This window comes from Siphateles boraxobius, unplaced genomic scaffold, assembly GCF_051911475.1.
Source record: "Siphateles boraxobius isolate OS27281-9 unplaced genomic scaffold, OSU_SipBor_1 41, whole genome shotgun sequence".
NCBI lineage: Eukaryota > Metazoa > Chordata > Actinopteri > Cypriniformes > Leuciscidae > Siphateles > Siphateles boraxobius.
Genome location: NW_027509042.1, coordinates 16,293,652 through 16,314,671, shown reverse-complemented (window position 1 = coordinate 16,314,671; position 21,020 = coordinate 16,293,652). Strand labels below are relative to the sequence as shown.

The window sequence follows — 21,020 nt, the reverse complement described above, 5'->3', positions numbered from 1 at the left end:
AATTTGGCCACATCCTCAGCAGCAGAGCACAAACAGCCCCCAGCAGCAGATCTGCAGAGTTCCAGAATGTGCCTTCTACACACAAAACAGATCTTGTCCATTTAGGAGACAACGAAGAGAGCTTGTTTTTTGAAGAGAGTCTTTCTGTCTTTCTCTTTTGCCTTCTCTCTTGTTCACTCAAACACACAGTGGTGCATTGACTAAATTACTCAACATTGGTGAAATTTTGCAGGAAAAAAAATAGGTCCATTGTCTATAGCGATGCATGAAGCCACTTTCACACAAAAGCCACGTTCAAACCAAGCTTTCTGTAGGTTAATGTGGAGAATTTGAATAAGAAACTTGAACATGAGCTAAATCTTTGTGGTGGACTTTTTCACTTTCATCTGAGAGACAAGTGACCCCAACTTTACACACCTGCTATCTAGTTTATCCCAGCTCAATTTGCACTGTTTTTGTGCACTATATATATATAGTGCACAAAAACAGTGCAAATTGAGCTGGGATAAACTAGATAGATCTTACATTCTTTTCTATGTAATGTAAGTTTATTGTTAAAGGGATAGTTCATCCAAAACAAGAAAATTCTGTCCTTAATTACTCACCCTCATGTCTGTCACGGGTGGTTGCAGGAAGGCAGATGGAGACGAGGATATAATTCCAAAACGAAGGTTTAATGAGAATATAACACAGGACAGCAGAAGTACAGGACACAGGACAGCAGTAACACACACTAAATACAACGGAGATCGGGCAAACACTATCTGAACTTAAAGTCATCTGTGGTTGTAACTGAATAATAGAACAGGTGATACAAATGATGATGACTAAACAGGTGACACAACTGAATTGAGAATGACAGTAACCATGGATATGAAGGAGTGGCGGGAAAAGAACAAAGAAGAACAGGAACCAATCAAAATACAAACAGAAAGTCCAAACAAACACTGACATGTGACAGTACCTCCCCCTCCCAGAAGGCGCGACCTTGCGCCGTAGACAGACCAACTGCAGAGGGAGGGGGTTCAGGAGGAGGACGTGGAGGAAGGTGGCATATGGATGAGCTGTGGGGCTAGCAGGAGGTGGCGACAGCGTGGTGGAGGAAGAGATGATGAAGGTGGGAGAGGGAGGCTGGGTGGGAGTTCAGGAACAGGCTCAGGAACCATCTCATGTTCTGGAACAGATTCAGGCTCAGGATACATTTACATTTATTCATTTAGCTGACACTTTTATCCAAAGCGACTTAAAATTGCTATATTTCAGAGGTCGCACGCCTCTGGAGCAACTGGAGCATCTTGCTCAGGGACACATTGGTGTCTCACAGTGGATTCGAACCCGGGTCTCTCACACCAAAGGCATGTGTCTTATCCACTGCGCCATCACCACCCAGGATACAGATACAGGCTTGGGGAAAGGAACAGTTCTTGGGGCAGGAACAGGTCTTGGGACATGAACAGTTCTAGTGGCAGGAACAGGTCTCGGGACAGGAACAGGCTCTGAAATGGCGGCGGCCGTCCAGGCTGAGGACTCAGGCGGCGAGGCTTTGACCATCCTTGCCGAATATACAGGCACGGCTGAACTGGCGTGAACAGTCTCTGGCTCGGCAGCCATGACGTGAACAGTCTCTGGCTCGGTAGGACTGACGTGAAGAAGCTCTGGCTAGGCGGTCTCTGCGGGACGAGACTCTGGAAGGGTAGTCTCGGCAGCTGCTGGTGATTGTTGTTGTTCTCTGGATCGGGACGCGGCGCTCACCAAACACCTGACGATGGCTTTCCTCCAGCTTAGTCCATCAGTGTTTGGGAGGTCGATGGCCTGGTAGAAATTGGCCCAGATCCAGTAAAGCCGCTTAAGTGTTTCATCGTCGAGGGGGCTAGTGACGGCTCGGAAAATAAAGTTCTCCGCGAAGGAAAAGAATTCTGTGCTCTCCTGAGCAATTGCGACAAATATAGCCTTGTCGTCCATTTGGGCTGTTCCGATCTTCTGTCACGGGTGGTTGCAGGAAGGATGATGGAGATGAGGATATAATTCCAAAAAGAAGGTTTAATGAGAATATAACACAGGAAAGCAGAACAGTCAGCAACACACACTAAATACAAAGGGGAATCGAACAAACAATGACTGAACAGATGGAACTTAGGGTGTATTCACACCAGGAAAGTCCGATAGTTCACTTGCTTAGGTCCGGACCAAATAATTTTTAATTTTTTTTATGGTACGGTTCGCTTTCACACTGCTCTTTTTGCGAGTCAACCAAAATTTGTAAACAAAACCACACGTGTGTCGTGCCGACGCGGTGTCATTGGTTGTTGAGTTAAATCTTACCCAGATACAATAATGCTATTTTCTGATTGGCTAACAACACCAGAGGAGACGTGCTTGATTCCTGCTGGTTCCACAGTGAGAGCGGCGCGGCCAGAGTTTTGGGCGCTGCGGCATATTAAATATATTACAAATAGTTTTTCAGTGTGAGAAATACAATGTGTGGCGGGAGAGCGTGACAAAAGATCCAAATGAGACCACCTCTTCAGCTGGGTCTCGGTTCGGTTGTTTGGTCCGCACCCAAGTTCGATTGCTGTATTCACACCTCCCCAAAAGGTCCGCACCAAGGGGGTAAACGAACTAGAGTTCGATTCAATCGAACCAAACAAGGCAGGTGTGAATACACCCTTCAATACAACCACAGATGACACTGATTGATAGCACAGGTGATACAGATGACGATGATGACTAAACAGATGACATAACTGAACTGATAATGACAGTAACCATGGATACGAAGGAGTAGTGGGAAATTAACCTCATTGGGACTTGCAGAAGCTCAAATGTGCTGCGTAACACGAGAAGGAACTGTCGAGAGACAGAAATCTCTCGAATTTCATTAATAATATCTTAATTTGTGTTTAGAAGATTTTGAGTTTGGAACGACATGTGGATAATGACAGAATTTTGGGTGAACTAACCCTTTAAGATATAGAAAGTACTCTGAAAGTTGAAGAATCATGGCATGCAAATTGTGTGCAGTATATTTTTTTAGCAGTAATTTTACTGTTACTTGATTTGTATAATACCTTTAGTGAATGAGCAGCGAAAACAAGCCAGACAGTATATACGTGTAAATAAGCATTGCTTTCGGAGGGCACAGTTCATTTACGGTCATTCACCCTTCAGTGTATTCTTATTGTATTTCATTTTTCACTGTGGTCTTTTTTGCATGTAGACTAACAGTGAAATGATATGCTACAGAATGGCATCACCACCATTTTAAATGTGGGTTGGTGGAGGATGTTAGAGCTCATTTTTTGAGAGAAAATTGATACCCATGTTTTAATGTGCCTCCTTTGCCCATAGTGGCCCCAGACTGGATTCTAGCTTCCAGCCATTTTGTCTTCCCAAGTATAGAGATTTTTGTATGAAGTTTGAGGATCATGCAAATTTGATGAGATTGATTTCCCTGAAAAGTTAAGTCTGTAGCACAGTCAAAACATTGCTCTTTATCAGCATCCCGACCAGCCCAAAACAGTAATCTTGACCTATCTAATTGGCATCAATTTGGTGGTGGCTCTATCTGTTTGACTGACCAATCTTTTTTCCTTTTCCTTTATTATAATTATTTATAATATTAATAATATAATATTTGAACAGTATATAATTATTTTTGTTATCTATAAATATGAATAACAATTATACATAATTTCCATATAAAATAAAGAAATTAAATAAGAAATTAAATTCCTGCCAATGTTTATGTATTGTCAATATGAATAATACCACAATAATTTTCCATAATATAATTTTACAACTTTATATAATTATTTTTGTCATGTTAAAATTAATGATATAATTAATAATTTTATTAGTATAACATTTTTAACAACATATAATTTTTGCAATAACAATTTAATCTGTCTCGACTCTTAAATATTTTGTCAAATGTGTTTGTATAGTTAATTTCAATTGAACTTTATAACTACTTTGACTTCACTGAAGTATCATGCAGAGCAATTATATATTTTTCATGACTGTGAATTTGAACCATCCCCCATTTCTGTGTAACTGCCGGCTTCTTTTCCATGCCAATTACTTTCCATGCCATGACAAATACCCAGACTTCCCCATTAGTCTGTATTATAGTCTGGTCCAGACATGGCAGTTTGAACACAAACAGCCTGAGGTTCTTATCTGTCTTTCTCACACTGCACTCTTCCCCAGGATACCCGTTCAAACCTCACTTTATCACAAGTTCAGCTCTCCACTCCTCCCTCAGCTCCAGCCATTGCCAAAAGCATACTTTTTACATTCCTTCTTGCTCCCCTCTTCATTTAAGATGTTACCTAAGAATTCCTCATATTTCTCTTTCCATCTAAATCTCTTTTACCAGAAGCAATGTCTGTCTCTCTCCTCTCTCAACAGCTCTCTTGCTCTGTTTAAGTCATTCATAGTTATTCCGGTTCATATCTCTCTGCCTTTTTTCTCTTTTTGTGTAAGTCTGTGTTAGTCACATGTTAGAGTTCCTTTCTTTCCTCCTTTTCCTTGAGGGTCTTGAGATTCCACATCCCAAGTTTGCAAGCATTTCATCTTGGAATCTTTGGGAAAGTTGTCCCCTTTATATTAGTAGCCTAATCATTTTAATAATTAATCATTTTTAAAGTCAGTATGAAACAGAAATTACAATTGGTTTTTCTCCCCTACTGTGATGTATATCTGAGTGAAACGGCTTCTCGAACAAGAAAAAACTGTTGGGCATGACCTGATTTTGTATTCGGGAATATATTTGATCATTGGTGGTTTGCTATTGCTGTGATCTCATGTGATCAGAAAAACAAAATAGATGTTGTTCCAAGAGTTTCCAAGAGGAAGTTATTTTGATAAAAATTACAAGGGCACATGAATAAAAAAATAAATAATGATGTGCACTGATAAACCATTTATAAAAAATACATGGGGGTAATCCATCAGCCGGAAACGGAAGCCTCCCTGGGGGCCACCATTGTAGCAGACCATCACCTGCTGTTAGCATTCCATTGACTCCCATTCATTTTGGCGTCACTTTGACAGCGAATAACTTTACATCTGAGGTGTCCAAAGACTTAATTTTTTCCATTATTTATTTCTGAAGAAACAAGACAATGTATAAAAGGCTCCATTACTTTGTATCTTATGTTATGGCCCCGTAGAAGCCGTTTTTGTAAAAATAGGCTAACGATTGTGTCATAACCACGCGACTCTCTATCGCACAGTACATACATTTCCGTATAGACAGGAGGAGAAGCTCGCAGGCAATTTGTTTACTGTCTCTGAGGCATTTGGGGTGACATGGAGGCATAAAGTCAAGGGAGAAGCCCATAGATAGAGAGTCCATAAAGGCAACGGGACAAAATATTTCAACAACGTTTTTGAGGAATTGAAAATAATTAGGGGTTCAGATTTGTCTTAGCACAGCTACTATAAGATTTACAATTGTCAGACAGGTTGCTCACGTCACATCTACGTTGTCAAGCTCAGTTTGAGCCTGCGCAGTACGCTCAGCCATCAGGAAGTGAGTGCTTCTAATGGGCTTCACTTTTCTCCGATGAAATCAAGAGGGTCGCTGTGTCCATTTCTTTTACTGTCTATGAAAAAATACTGCAAAAAAATATATAAATACAATAATCATGTGAACACTTTTGTACAAAAGGTAATTTTACTAGCTTCTAATCAAGATCTAATTCAAGCAAGATGCCAGATTTACAATCCCAGTAAATAGAAACACAGTTAATGCTATTTTTGATGTGGGAGCACTTGATCTGTTAAATAGTTTGGTCACCCTTACTCCAGCCAAGGGGGGTTTTGAGGTTTACAGAAGATGATGAGTAATGCCACATAATTTGTAATCTAATCTACAACGATGCTCACATAGCTCACTTCACATTGTGTGAGCATTGACATCAGTTCCTCTCATGCCTTAAGAGAGCCGCATGACACACATGCCAGTGTGCAGTGAAGCTTTAAGGAGAGAGCAGAATGTGATACAGGATTGTGGTTAAAGCCAGCGGAGGGCATTCATGGCTCATTGTGTTGTCACTGTTGTTAACACGTTTTTCACTTTCTAAAGAGAGTTGAGTCACTTGACGTTGGTTACTTGATTTATCTAAATAATTTTGTATGAAACAAAGTGTTAATGTATTCACTATTGGTGAGCAGGATGGGTGTTGATCGTGTGCATTTGATTGAGGACTACCACTTTCCACTTTACTGTGGTAGATAACAATTTCCACGTAAATGTAGACTAAGTGGAAATGGTCGAATTAATCATGAGATTGGCACCCCACCCACTGTCTGTTCCTCCCTCAATCTTACAGTACATCTTACATCTCAGAACTGGAGTTGGACCTGCAAATCCCCCACCCCTTGCATGTTCATTTATTCAAAAAATGGTTCATTTGATAATGTTTTCAGCCACCAATAGTAAGGTCCAGTTAACATGTTTTACCATCTTTAATATCCAAATTCCGTAGATTCAAAATAAGCACAGAAAATTCACTGGGCCTATAGTCATAGCTGAATAGCCATAGTATATCTTTGCTACTTTACTTAAAGGAGTAATTCACTTAAAAATTAAAATTGCCCCATGATTTACTCAATCTCAAGCCATCCTAGTTGTATGACTTTCTTCTTTCAGACGAATACAATCAGAGTTATATTAATAAACACCCTGATGCTTCTGAGCTTTTATGGGTGGGTTATATTATATCTATATATTATGTCTATTAATTATACTAAAATAATGGACACACATGGGAATTTTAATTTTTTTACACTGAAAAAAGGCAGCAGCAAATGTGATCATAGTTTCTCATCGTGATTATTTCGCAGCCATAACTGAATGAACAGCCTCTGGGCGGTCCGTGACCATTCTGTCTGAAGCTGAGACCTGTTAACACTATACATGGAAAAATATGCAGTAAAATGTGCAAATATGTGAGTCTGACATATGTTAGGGCAGATATGATATCCTGCAGCTTTAGCGAACCTTGAAATAATAGATAGGGCCATAAGTTTCTCAAGTGTGTGTACACAGCCCTGTACTGTGTAAAGTTGTCGGCTTTTATGGCTGATAAAGATGGCTATGTTTTGGCATGTGGTATTTATGTGACCTATTTTATGAACATTACTGATATAGATTGCTTATTTGCTCACTCTCGCTCTTTCCTTTAGACCCACAGTCGACAAATGCGCTAATGAGGGTGTTGGCGTTCAAGTGCCAGCTCGCGTGTAAAATGTAGGGGGTTTTAGTATGTTTACACACAATTTACTCTAATTCAGCCAAGAGACAGTCAAAGGAACAGTAGGAATACATTCAGACTTTTAAAGATTAAAGTAACCATGAAATCAAAATTGACAATTCTTATTTTTTATGAAATATTGCAGCATTTAATATAAATGAGTTATCCATGCATCACATTTACAGCATGCCTGTGTTTTTAGAAGTGTGAATGATTGTCGTTCTGTATGAGAGAGAGTGAGAATACATGAGTGAGTGTTTTGTATGCATGTTTGAATTCTCGCTTTTATTAGTGTCTGCAAGGCTGTCGACTGAAGTAGGAAGAGCACGTTATGGCTACAGGGTGCATTTCACTGCCAGTGTACACTACATATGCTGAGCACTAAACACCTCCACCTCTCTTCAGGTCTGCTTTTAATCTGGGCTCTGACACTGGATGATGACTCACTCTGGACACAAATGAAATATAGTCATGGCAGGGCCATCTCAATTCTGTGATTAGACAGAGCTCTCAAGCACATTGCAGAGTTGAATGGCTTCCTCCTTAAGGGGCCACTTCAATTTGTTTGCTCCAAATGAAAAAGGCAAAAGGAGCACTCCATAGCAGAATCTGTGACAAGAATACAAGCTGGCTTATCTGTGGGATCATCTCAGGCACATACAAATAAATACCATGTTTTTTAGACCTTTATAAAGGTACATCATGGTATTGAGAGCCATGTTTCTAGGACTTGATCATGAAATGTAAAATATAAGGATGTGAGTGGACATATTAATAATTTTGCATATCCTGTCAGTCTTTCTTTTGTCAAATATACATAACAGACTAAGGATGATAAAAATTACATCGCTCACCGTCATGTCATTCCAAACCAATAACACTATCATTCATGTTTATTTGTGTTCCAAAGATGAATGAAAGTCTTGTTGGTTGGAATGACATTAGAGTGAGGAAAGGAGGACAAAATTGTCTGTTTTGGGAGTTAAATTATCCATTTAATTGCTTTAAATCATCCCTTTCTGTGGACCGATATTAGCTGTAGCAACTGAATTATTGTGTTTGCAAGTTGACAACTGAATCAGTCCTGTTTGTAAATGGATCAACCACTGTTTTTGTGAGGCAAAACATCCGCTAGAATATTTCGTTCGAGGTCTGTACATTGCTGTTTCTTTCTTGATGAATGTGCCAAAGAGAACTAGGGTGAATGTTATCATTTTCAGTGAATAACAACAATTTCAGTCTGCTCACAAAACATTGTTTCTAAAGAATCAGAATATAATGCATGAGTCATACAGACCAATTGTATGTATTATTATGATGCATTAAATTACATCAAAAAGAATGACTAGGTTAATCTTTAAAAAAAAAACATCTTTTGTTTTCCATAAATCGAAAGTCATATTTGGAGCAATGAGAAAATAATGTTAGAATTGTCATGTTTCAGTTTACTATTTAAGCCCATTATTGTAAAGGCCTGAATGTTATGTGGCTTGCACCTCAACAAATGAGCAGTTGCACTCCTGGCTGAGGTGCAAGTGTTATGAGAAGATAAGTTTGGTGGAGATCTGGTGCATTGTTAATGGTTAACCTCCACCCATTCCACACAATTTTGACATATTCCTGGGGCTACAGGGAGGGAGGAAAGTTAACTTCAGCAATAAAACAACTTTTTAAGAATAGAGTATTAAGTTATTGAGGGAGAGAGAGTTATTGAAGGGGGGAGAGAAAAATACACAAGAGAAAGAGGGTGAGAAAGTAAGGGAGCTCCCCTCTATGGGTCATTTCATCTGAGGCACCGGCCGTCGTCAGTTCAATTCACAGATGGTCTGTGTCAAAAGGAGGGCGGAGGGAGTTATTGCAGCAGTGGACTGAAACTTCAGAAGAGTATGAGGACTGTTTTCTCACTTTTCTTAATCATCTTTGATGCCTTTTCTTTCTCTTGTTATGTGTTTTTCTTTTCCTCCAGGAACAATATATCGGCATAGCAGAATAAATTGCCTGTCCTGTATCTATGCACTGTAAAACTCATTTTCTTCAGTATTTTTGTCTTGTTGTCCAATAAAATATCGAAACATCCTTAACAATATATGTTTAATTTCATATGTCTGATCATGCAGAGAATATATCTTGAATTAAGATTATTTTTAATTAAGCATATATTTTGTCATAGTAAAATTGTTTACATATTTCATGCATAAACACTAAACTTATGTCAAGCCATATTCTCTGAAAACAATCTTATTATCTTGTTTCTCCTTAATCCGATTTATTTTGTTTGAAGAATCTTTAGATATTTTACTGGAAAACAACATATTTTTAGAATTTTAGATTCTTTTTTTTTAGGGTCAGTAGGATAAAAAAAAAGAGAAATGAATACTTTTATTCAGCAAGGATGCATGAAATTAATCGAAAGTGAAAGTAAATATATTTACAATGTTACAGAAGATTTATATTTCAAATCAGTGCTTTTGAACTTTCTTTTCATCAGTACATCCTGAAAATATAATATATTATATATATATATCAAATATATTAAGCAGCACAACTGTTTTCACCATAAGAAATGTTACTTTTTGCTAAATGTTACTAAATCAGCATATTATAATGATTTCTGAAGGATCATGTGACACTGAAGACTGAAGTAATGATGTTGAAAATTTCAGCTTTCAATTAATTAAATTTTGTATAAAGGCAGCCTTGGTGAGCATAAGCGACTTTTTTCAAAAGCATGCATTATGCAATCTTACCAACCCCAATTTCTTAAACAGTAGCAAGTTCAAAGAAAGGAAAGGGGTCTTGCATGTTTTTGGTAGACAGGAGGGGAGCAGCATTCACGGCACATGCTAGGTGAGAGGGATTCCTTTCCTCCCCCACCTCTCTCTGTCACTCTGAGGCTGTCTCTGTTTCTCCCTCTCCCTATCTGTCTTCCTCTCTTTCTCTTTCTGTCTCTCTATCATTTTCCATCTCTCACGATGATGCGCACACACTTACAAGGTCTGGGATGCATGCAGCACGTTAGTACAGGTGAGAATCTCAGCCTGTCGTTGTATTTTCATGTGCGTGCATGCGTCTGTACATACATGTGTGCTTGGACATGTGTGTCGCTGGGTTTTTTAATGACTCTGTTGCTGATATTACTGCAGTGCAGGAATAACTGCCGGGCTCTTTTTTTCCCTCTCTGGCATATAGCCAGCTCATCTCCTCTCCATTATTTGTGTGTGTGTGTGTGTGTGTGTGTGTGTGTGTGTGTGTATAAGACCTTGCTTAATGTAATTCTTTGGGTACATAGTGAGGAGTGCTTCCTGATACATTCAAATAGTGCTGTTTTTCTGGAGCCCCCTGGAAGACGGAAGGAAGGCAGCACCTAATGAGAGTGTTGTGCATTTTTAATGTGTGTGTGTCCATATGTGTGTGTTTGTTGAGTGCGATTGCAAAAACAAGAGAGCCACTAGGTGTTTTATATGTATACAATGTGGATTAATCTGGCTCTCACCATGTGTTTGACTCTCACAGCTTGAACATGTTTGGCATTTGTAAATGATTATCAATGTGGGGCATCGGTCTTATCTCTGTTGGAATCTGGCTGTACATACGTGTCTGCTGTTGTGGATCCCGTGGGATGTGAATGATCCACACAGACAGAGCTAGCACCTTGCTGTCACTTGCTAAAGCTCAATAACCCCCCTCCTCTCTGTCGCCACCAACCCCTCTCTCTGTCATCTCCCTGTATCCGTCCTATCCCTTCCCCCTTCACTTCCGTGTTCTCTGTGTGCACCTCGACACCTTTGCATTTCTAAATGGTTAGACTTTTTTATAGACGTCTTCCTCTCAACCTTATATATTGCTTTCTCGCTCTGTAATCCAGAGTAGTAATGAGAATGAGAAATGTGTGCGTATTCGTGAATATGCATTTATTGTTAAAATTAGAACTGTCAGGTTAACAAGCTAATTTGTAATATTAATAATATAATATAGAGCATGACCCTATTAATGTCATGGTCATGGGTTAAATTTTCAGAGAATTCTTAAATGCAATGTCAAAAACAATATAAAAGTGTCTGTCAAATGTATAAATAAAATGTAAATGTAAAATCATATATTAAAATTAAAATTCTAAAAATTATATTCAATAAAACATTAAACATTTTAAGTTTTTGATCATACCTCCTGACCTGTATGTAATTTATGGATGTTTTCCTACCATTTTCATACAGTTGCCATAAATTTGATCAATTAGCACATCATATTACGTAACTCATTAAAATAACTTTTTTTATTATTATAATAGTTTGACAGCCATTATTATAAGAGTCTTGTTTTCCATTTGTAAAAGAGTGTCTATGTCACTCATCATTGGTAAGTTTACACTGAATAGAATGGTAATACATACACATTTTCTCACTGGTGGTCCAATCTTCATTCCAGCGCTGTTCTCTCCAGGTCTCTTCTCATCTCAGTGGGACAGATGCTGTGTGTTCTCTACCTCCTCCAGATGTTTGAAGCTTTGCTGAGCCATTTCTGTAGATCTAGAACTAAGCATCAGGGAGGGGAAGTGCAGCGAGCTTACGTTTCCTGTCAGACAGCCCACTTGCTATCTGTTTATTGTCATTAGATGGGAGCAGTAAAGCCTGGAACAGAGTTGAGCTACTGGGAAAAGAAAAGAGTGGGAGATGATTGTGTCCGTTAGAGAGGAAATCAGAGCACATTTTTGGCATAGACATAAATGTGAGGAAAATGATTGTGTGAGATACTGGGTTTGCTAAACATTTACATTTTAGATAAAGAACTGCTTTTTTTTTTGTGTGTGTGTTTGTGCTGTATTACAGAAAATAGTTCCAAATGAAGTCAAAGCAGAATCATCTGCTGGACATCTCAGAGCAAACACACCGCAGTGGTGTTTCGTTGCTGATTAAATCGATGTTTTGAATTAATAATTTTGTGTGAATGATTCAAGGACTTACTCATAAAGACAGTAGCTGCATCTGTCTAGCTAGCAGGTACTAGATTTGGTTTGAAACTTATTTTGTGACAAATCATTTGCCATGTTGTCAGTTCAGTCACGTCACTGCATTCTGCAATTCACAACTCCTCTCCTGTGGCTTCATGGGATAGTAAATTGTCCATCAAATGCGCACTCCAGGATCTCGGCGAAAGTAGTAGTTAATCAGGGTACTCTTCACCTATGTTATTCACATACACTGAATTTGGACATACTACTCAAATACTAAAGGAAGTCGGCATATTCGGCCTCAGCGAGTCACTTGACGCCACCTACTGGCAATAGCTGTGTCTCATTTCGAAGGCCATTAGAGTAACCATTGGAAAATTGACTGTTATTCCTCTTAATAATTTATAAATTAAGCCATAAATTATTATAATTTCTTTTTTAATTTGAAATTCTAGTTACTTTTCTGAAATTAGGCAGCATCAATGACGTATGTGGCCATCAAATAAGACCTCTGGAGGGCAGCCTTCAAAGTAAGACACTGCAAATTTAACCTGACAGTTTGTGTAGAACGCTGCTCAACCAATCAAATTTGAGTAAAGGAACTAACTGTTGTAGAAAATGCAATTATATTAATGTAAGAGTTGATTTGGTACCTGAGTGCTATGCTTCGGAGCCATGCACATGACATCCAGAAGAAAAATATGTTGTGAACACAAATGAACAATTAGAATTGTCTTTCAAACGCTCACAAGCCTATAACGATCAAATTAACGTCCTTGTCAAAATGCCTGTCCAGGTGAGGTATTAATGTAAACACAGTTGATTATCTCTTAAATAAATGTAAACATGCGGGATTACACCCCCACCCCCATGCCCCAGCGGATGTCTGTGTGTGCATCCTCAGACCTGAAATCACAGGGTTATAGTCATGTGGAATATTAACAATCTTTCCCTGCGTGTCCAGCTGGCATGCCTGAGAATGCCCACAGATGTTGTTTTGTTGGCTGTTCAGGCAGTTTCTGCTTTCTTTGGCTCCGTTTGGTTCGATTTCTTTTCAAGGCTTCAGCACTCCTAATCAGCAGTAGATGCTGAGCTTGTAAGGTTGCAGGTGGATTGTGTGTTTGTTTGTGTTTGCGTGTGTGTGTGTGTGTGTGTGTGTGTGTGTGTGTGTGTGTGTGTGTGTGTGTGTGTGTGTGTGTGTGTGTGTGTGTGTGTATTTCGCCCCTAAATGGTTACACAGACAGCAAATGAGATTGATCTCCTTCCCTCACTTCCGCTCCTTTACTGCAATTTGATTAGTTACATTGAATTAAATCTGCTGTGAATGGCTAAATAAACAGTGACTTTCCATTATAGCTCACCAGTACATGGTCCATTGGGCCTTCTGTAAACAGATGAGTCTAAACATTAGGTTTACAACAAACTTTCTTTCATAGGAAAGGCGATTTTGAGACAAACTGGAAACCTGAAGTCTTAAGATGTACTGTACTCAAACAGCCAAATATCCCCACTGATAAGTTGAAACAGATTCCTGCAAATGAGGCCAAAAAAGGAATGCATGAATGTCTTCTTATTAAAGTAATTTATCTCCAGTAGCCATAATTTGCCATCTCTTTTTTCTCTCTCTCCCACTTGCTTCCTCACTTATTCTCTCTCTCTCTCTCTTTTAGTATCTAATTAAATAGGCAGTGTTGTGTTCTTCGGTTCCGTGTGGATAATTGACAAGCGGCTAGGCTTCACTTTACTCAGAAATTACAAGCTGCATTCCAGCTCTGGCTAATTAAGACTCAACGACCGACTGTGTATTTGAATCGCATTAAACATTTCTTAGGTTGGGGATGCACCTTATCCCTGCCTTCCCTGCCTTGTTCCTTTCTTCTCTAGGAGGACTTAAGAAGCTGTACATTTTCCATGCTGTGTGTGTCGGATTCTGGGGATTCAGCTGTCAGTCAAGCTCAGACTCACACTATTATGGGGTTTTTGCCTTGAAACCTGGGGATAAATGCAAGCTGTTTGTACACTTGAGTAGTCTAATTAAGATGCTCAATATTTCCTTAACCATTGTAGTAGCAAAGTTTTAGCACTTTATCAGTATGACGTCTGACAATGAGCTCCTTAATAGCTGTCCAATCAAACCTATGAACAGACCTATATAATCGGTCTTACTCAACCTGCTCTACGGCATGGGAGGCGGACGCGTTAACAAGGGCAATAAGGAACGCAGTCTCTAGCACACCTCGTGGGGCCAGGGCAGTGAGGTTTTCACATACTACTCTTGCTAGCTTGTCTTTGTTACACTCACCTCCCTAAGCATCACTCCCATCCAGGTCACGGCACCAAATGTAGCCGGTCCTACTTGACCTGCTTCGGCTGCTTAGGACGCTAAAGACCACAGTCTGTAGTGCAGCTCATGAGGCCAGGGCAGTGTGGTTTACATGCTTGCCTCCGTTACACAACAAACAAATAAAAATTTTAAAAAAGTTTTAGTACTTCAACTAATACATTTATTTAAATTAGCTGACAGTTTTTGAAATTTTCAGAATTGTCATTTATGTTTTCATTTAATATTTATATTTTATTGTATCTTATTTTATGCCACTCTTATCCTAACTGACTTTACAGTACAGAAACTAAAGGGAAAAGTCCCCCTAGATCAAACCAGGGTTAAATGCCTTGCTCAAGAGTGATTTCTCATGGCATGGTCTTTGTGGTGACCAAAACAGTAACCTTCTGATTACATCCCCAGAGCTTTAACCGCTATGCCACACCTCCCTATTTCTGTTTCACAGTAGCATCCATTTTAAAAAATTATTTTCTAAAGTAAATGTGCTGTGAAAGAAAATCATGGAAGCTAGTTGATTGATGGTCTGATCACCAAATGCTGTGCTGGCACTCTATTATACCACTCTGCTTCAGAATGCATAGAGCTTGTCTTCTCAACCAAACCATGGCTCAGAGCCCATTTCTAAAAAGCAACCAAAGCATATTTCTATCCTTGCTTGTACTCGGTGAAATAAATATCTCAAATAGGTACAAACGACTTAATCAGAAGGCTGTTGTCACGATGATGAATAGTGAAAATGTTGTTGTGCCTATAGCCCCAAGATGTCATGTGTTTTTTTGTTGTGTGTGTGTTTTTTTTTACTGAGCATATCAGAATCTAACTCTTTTTTTTTTCTATACCAGTCTGTCCAGAATCTGTACATCCAGCAGCCAGCTCATGATCCAGATTTCATGAAACATAGTCAAATTGCACCTTTGAAGAATATCCTTTTCCAAACTGTTCAAATTCCAAGCCTCTGGCTCAGATTGCAACATTGAAATCAGAGCCAGATGACACATCTTTCAGTAATCTTTCCCCATCTTTTCCAATCTTTTCAGTACATAGTTAAAATCTGCAAACAGGGGTTTGACCATAGTTCCATTAAAGCAAAAGGTTTGAGAAGGATCATCTTCACCAGCAGAAGGTCCACATTTCATGTATCATTTGACTATACACTGTATGCATTTAGAAAAGGCACAGTAATCATGAACATAGATTATATGATTGTTGAAAAGCTCAGATATCAACCTACATTATGGTGCTGCTTTAGAATACCAAAAATTTGAGGGTGTCTCTAGTGACCGATGAAAAGTAAGTGTTCTCAAGCTAAAACAAAAACATCAGTTAGCTGTTTACTGAGATTGTTTTGTTTTTTTTGTCTGCAATTTTTTTGACTTTTTTTGTTTGTTTTTGCAACATTTATATAGGTTAGAGTGACTTCACGATAGGACAGTGAGAACGTTCGGGAAGTAGATCTCCAGACCTGAAGCCTGAGGGTGTATTTAGTTTGTATTAACATGATGTATTTTGATTAGTGGCCTTACGTAAGCCCCTGAAGAATCTTAAATCTAAAATGGCAAAATTGTTTTCCATTGCCTAAATCAACCCCACATAAACTGTGAGCCATCTGGAGTAAATTAAACAGAATGAACTACTATGTCACTGTGGTTTGAATAGAGGTGCGGGGTTTTAAAATGGTACAAAACAACTAATGTAAAATCATGTTACACAGGAAGTATGGATTGTAATTAGTACAGGAATTGGCAAATCAGTATATACATAATGTAATTATTGTTGTAATGCCCTACAGTATATGCATAATGTAATTATTGTTGTCACTCTTCTGTTAGACGATTAATAATAAAAACTAATAATTTTAGACCTGTATTTTGATCTGTCTACAGGTTTCCAGTGTTTACACCCATGATACTGCAAAAACAGAAATAATGGATAAGAAAAATGGTAAGAACACTGTCCAGACTGTTTGTCATTTCCAGTTTCAAATGTGTAAATATATTCGCAAGACAAAAAATGATGGTAAAACTTTTTTATATAATGCATTATAAAAGTATTTTAATGCGTTTAATATGCCTTGTAATGCACCTTATAATGTATTGTCTCATAAATACATGTATTTGTCTCATAAATACATGTATATAGCACTCAGGTACCACAGTTATAATACATTCTAATACTTATCTATTAATTAAATACACCTTTAGAAGGTATAATGCGTTAAAATACATGATAAAACCAATTTCAGATGAATCTGTAAATATTATAATGCATTTTAACTTTGGTTACATTTAGTTATAAAAAGATATAAATCATTATAATGTACTTTATGAATGCCTTTATAATGCATTATACATAAAGTCTTTTTTGCTTTTCGTGTCTTCTAAATCCTTGCACAGTGATAACACCTTGATTAATTATGTTCCATATGCTTAATAATACAATGGCTGCTTGAATTGAAATTACAATAAGAGAATGCAAAATGTGTAACAATGTATCTTATATTTCAGCAAATGGCTTTTCTTCCAAAGCCTCTGAGAGTGGAGTACAGCGGAAACAGCTGCCATATTCTGTAGAGACCCCCTATGGGTTTCACCTGGATCTGGACTTCTTGAAGTATGTTGATGACATAGAGAAAGGAAACACAATCAAGAGGGTACACATTCAACGCAAGAACAGGGGCCCAAAGTACAGCACACTGCCACGCAACTTCAGCCTACCTGGACATGGCGCGAGACCTCTAGCCAAAGATACGTGGGCCAATACTTCCACTTTAGGGTCCAAGCCTAAGTCACGTGTTACTGAAGTCCAGAAGCTTTTTGAGTTCAGAGCCAGTGATGCCACTAGTGGTAGCAGTAGCACCAGTGGAAGCTCCCTGGCCAGCCAGTCAAAGAAACCTGGGAGTGGTTACTCCCCCTCGCCGAAGGCTGCGGAAGAGTCTCAAGTACAGACCTCTTCTCATAATGAACAGTCCATGGGCCTTACTGTTAGGCCTCACCTGTTAAGAGCCTCAAGCATGCCTGTTAATGTCCCACGCAGGAAAGGTTCAGACTCAACTGATGAGCAGAGTTCCCAGTCGCAGAATGGCTCAGCTGAGAGGCTTTTTCGACCGGCGGATGGAGGCGACAGGAGAGGCAGTGTTCCCCAGGACAGGGCCAGCTTGCATCAGCAGATTACAGCTGCGCTGAAAAGGGTGCGTGAGTTAGAAGAGCAAGTCAGGACCATCCCTGAGTTGAAGGCTCAAATATGCTCTCTTAGAACAGAGAGGGAACAACTGCTTCAAAGAATTCAGCAACACCAGTCTGAACAAAAGAGCTCTTTGCAGTTGAATGAGACTGAGGTTCCTCAAACTGATTCGCAAGACAGTGCTGTTCCTCCAGTTATCACTAAGAAGAAAGATACGTGTTCCCTTTCCACAGTTACTGCAGCTGATCATGAATTGGTTCAAGCAATACAGTCTGACAAAACCACAGAACAACAGTCAGAGGAACAAAATATTGTGGTACCGGTTATTGTAGAACAGGAGTCTGAAAAAAATGAACCAGTAACTGATACAAAGTCAGAGAAGGAACAAGTGCCAGCTCCAGTGTCTGTCCCGGTGATACTCATAGACAAAGCAGAAACTCCAACTGATCCAGATGAAGCGGAGGGACTTTTGCAGGAGTCTACACTTCAAGAAGAAGCATCGAAGAGTCTTTCAGAGCAAGTAGAAAAGCAGGAGACACCCGCTCGAGAAGATACTACAACTTATGAGGGACCAAGTGTAATTATAATTGAGGAAAATACAATAGCTCAACCTGCCAAACAGAAACTTCTCACTAACCCGGAGCTGGAAGCAAAACTGAAAACTTTGGAAGAGAGTCTAAGCAAGGCCAGTTGTGAATTGGAAAAGACAAATTCCTTACTTGAGGAACAGATACACAAGAATAGACAAAAAGATGAGAGAATACAGGAACTGATTGACCAAGTGAAAGAGCGGAAACTTCAAGGTCCTATCGAGACAGAGCCGCTTTCTGTACCAGTTTTCACATGTGATGCATCAGTCAGTACAGACAGCAAAAGTGTCATGGAGAGAGGAGTCTCGACAGAACCTCAACCAGCTGAGGGTCCCAAAGAAACTGATTCTAAATCCTCAAGCACTCAGACAAATATAGTAGAAGCTCGAGACATTGAAGTCTTAGCACAAGTCACTACAGCAGAGAAAATTGTAGGGGTAGAGATTGTCATGTGTGACCGGGCAATGGAGACTGAAGTCCAGGATAATCTAGAAGATAACATTAGTCAGGAAGTCTCTGAAATGCTAGAAAAGACAGACTCTTTAAAAGACATAGAACAAGAGGGTGATATCAAAGATAGTGTGTCAAGCCAGATTATAGATACCAAAGACAGTGAAAATGTTGTTGCAGAGAGTGACACTGAGGAATATGTCATGGTAGAAAGTGCCATGGTTGCGTCTATGGTGAGTGAAAATGAAATCCCTAAACTCACAGTTCAAGAAATAGAATCTGCTGAGAATAAGGGGGTTGAAAGCACAGTAACAGACGAAGCAAGAGAAGAAAGAAGTTCAGGTTTGCAAACACAGCAGGAACCAAGAGAAATACAAGGACAGGATCCTCGCCTTCAGTCTCAAAGGGAAGCTGAAGCCACAGCTTCACCTGCTGCAATCGGTCAGGTTGTCAATCGTATACAGGGGCTTCTTAACGAGCAGTGGGCCAGTTTGGGAAGTGGGGGCCAGGATGCAAAAGGAGAGAGCTCCCAGAAACCTCATTCTTCCAAAATGAGCTCTATTCAAAGCCACCTGAGAGGGTCCCTCAGTGCCCTGTCTGCCTTTTACTCACCTGTTCAGAAAGGAGGGGCTACACGACAATCAGGTAGGTCCTTATTCAGTATAGTCATGCTCATTCTTGGAAGCTCATTAAATGTACAGTAATGACTGATGCGACCATCTCTTTGAGTCAGGTGCAACAGTCTTTGCTATTGGTGTCGATTACTTGTATTAGGCCTGTTTCACAAAGCTTGCGTCTTGCATATTGAGCTATCAACATTGAGGGGGAAAAAATGTAAATTGCAGTATTCAATGAACCTCATGCATTGTTATTCTACAAACCTCAAAGGATTTATAAATATTTGTATAGTTCCAAAATAAAAAGGTTTACGATTTTTAGATGCTGTCAATACATTAATATTGTCCAAATGCAACATGTCCAAAATGTACATGCTATAAATACACTTTACATACACATTACCTACAAATACTAATGACATCCCACCGTCATACACACCGCTTGCAAGCTTCATATGTGCAATGTGTGAAACAGGCCTCACTGAGTTTGAAGTGAAGGTTTTAAAAACCAGAGATGACAATTTAATGAGCAGAAACAAACATAAAGGTCAACTTGTAATAAGACGTTCTAATATGCATATTTGTGCCTGATTATAAATACGTGTGGCACAGAAAGCCGTCTGTTGCAATGCAGAGACCCAGTGGCAATGCCCTTTCATATTGAAGTTCCTAGGTGTATGCCAAGATAATTTGGGATTTTGTGTTGACAGTTTAAAAGCATCTGGCTATATTACAGTGCTTTCAAAATTATGCAGTCTCATAAATTCTGGCATCTATTGTTATTTGTGCAGCCACAGTTAATTATTCTTTTCTGTGCTAATTATTCTCTTCTAATTCCACTGAATATTATATAATATTATGCTCATTTAAAAATTAACTGTTTTACTAAAATAAGAATTTCCTGGTTATTTTTGAGTCAGACTTATCTTATGTGTCCTTGGAAATGCACAGTCTTTATGGGACTTGTTGAGCTTTTTCCTAGTTCCTGGAAGCATTCCAATCTCTTTGATGTGTTGTGTTTTGTTGTAATTGCATCTACTGGCTCATTTAGTTGTTATTCACCTCTGTTCTTCGCAACAATCAAACAAACAATAGGGAACAAATCTCTGTAAATGTGTGTGGTATAATCTCCTTTAAAATCACATGACTGATGAGAATTTTCAAAAATGAAAAAAAGTGAAAATGGTTTTCTCTTTTTAGAGCATTTCATTTAAAATATCAGTTCCTTTATGACTGTAACAGTTGTTTTGACAGTTTGGTGTGCTGCTTTATGAATGAATACAACTGACTTACCCATTCTGTGGAGCACAGCAAGTGTACAGTTCAGCATTTTGTCGGTCATATTACTTCTGGTGAAGGAATTTTGAGAGATTCAAAAGTACTATCTCATATAATGTGCTTTATTTTTTTAAGGTTGGACAAATGGACTGAATAGTGCATATATTTAACATTTCTAGGGATGAAGAACAGGTGCAGACTTTGTTTTCGTTTTCACATATCTGACCATCTATCCCATATTAGGCCTCAAATCCATCATGAAGAAGAATGACTGTCCTGACAAGCAGGGCAATGGGGGAGCGAAGAAGAACTTGAAGTTTGTTGGCGTAAATGGGGGGTATGTTTTTTTTT

The 21,020-nt window shown here is 39.0% G+C and overlaps 1 protein-coding gene across 4 annotated transcripts in view; it reads left to right on the top strand.

The window, feature by feature from the left end:
* Positions 1 to 21,020, top strand: part of kank4 (KN motif and ankyrin repeat domains 4) — a 54,828-nt gene that overhangs the window by 24,143 nt on the left and 9,665 nt on the right. Inside the window, exons 1-5 of one of the 4 annotated variants that reach the window (XM_077198584.1) lie at positions 8,988 to 9,146; positions 10,031 to 10,109; positions 16,438 to 16,495; positions 17,059 to 19,419; positions 20,913 to 21,006. In XM_077198584.1, coding sequence (XP_077054699.1) covers positions 16,480 to 16,495; positions 17,059 to 19,419; positions 20,913 to 21,006 — 2,471 coding nt within the window. In that variant the 5' untranslated portion in view covers positions 8,988 to 9,146; positions 10,031 to 10,109; positions 16,438 to 16,479. Of the gene's footprint in view, positions 1 to 8,987; positions 9,147 to 10,030; positions 10,287 to 16,437; positions 16,496 to 17,058; positions 19,420 to 20,912; positions 21,007 to 21,020 lie in introns of those variants that run through there. The other 3 variants (XM_077198583.1, XM_077198585.1, XM_077198582.1) reach the window with 3 other exon arrangements.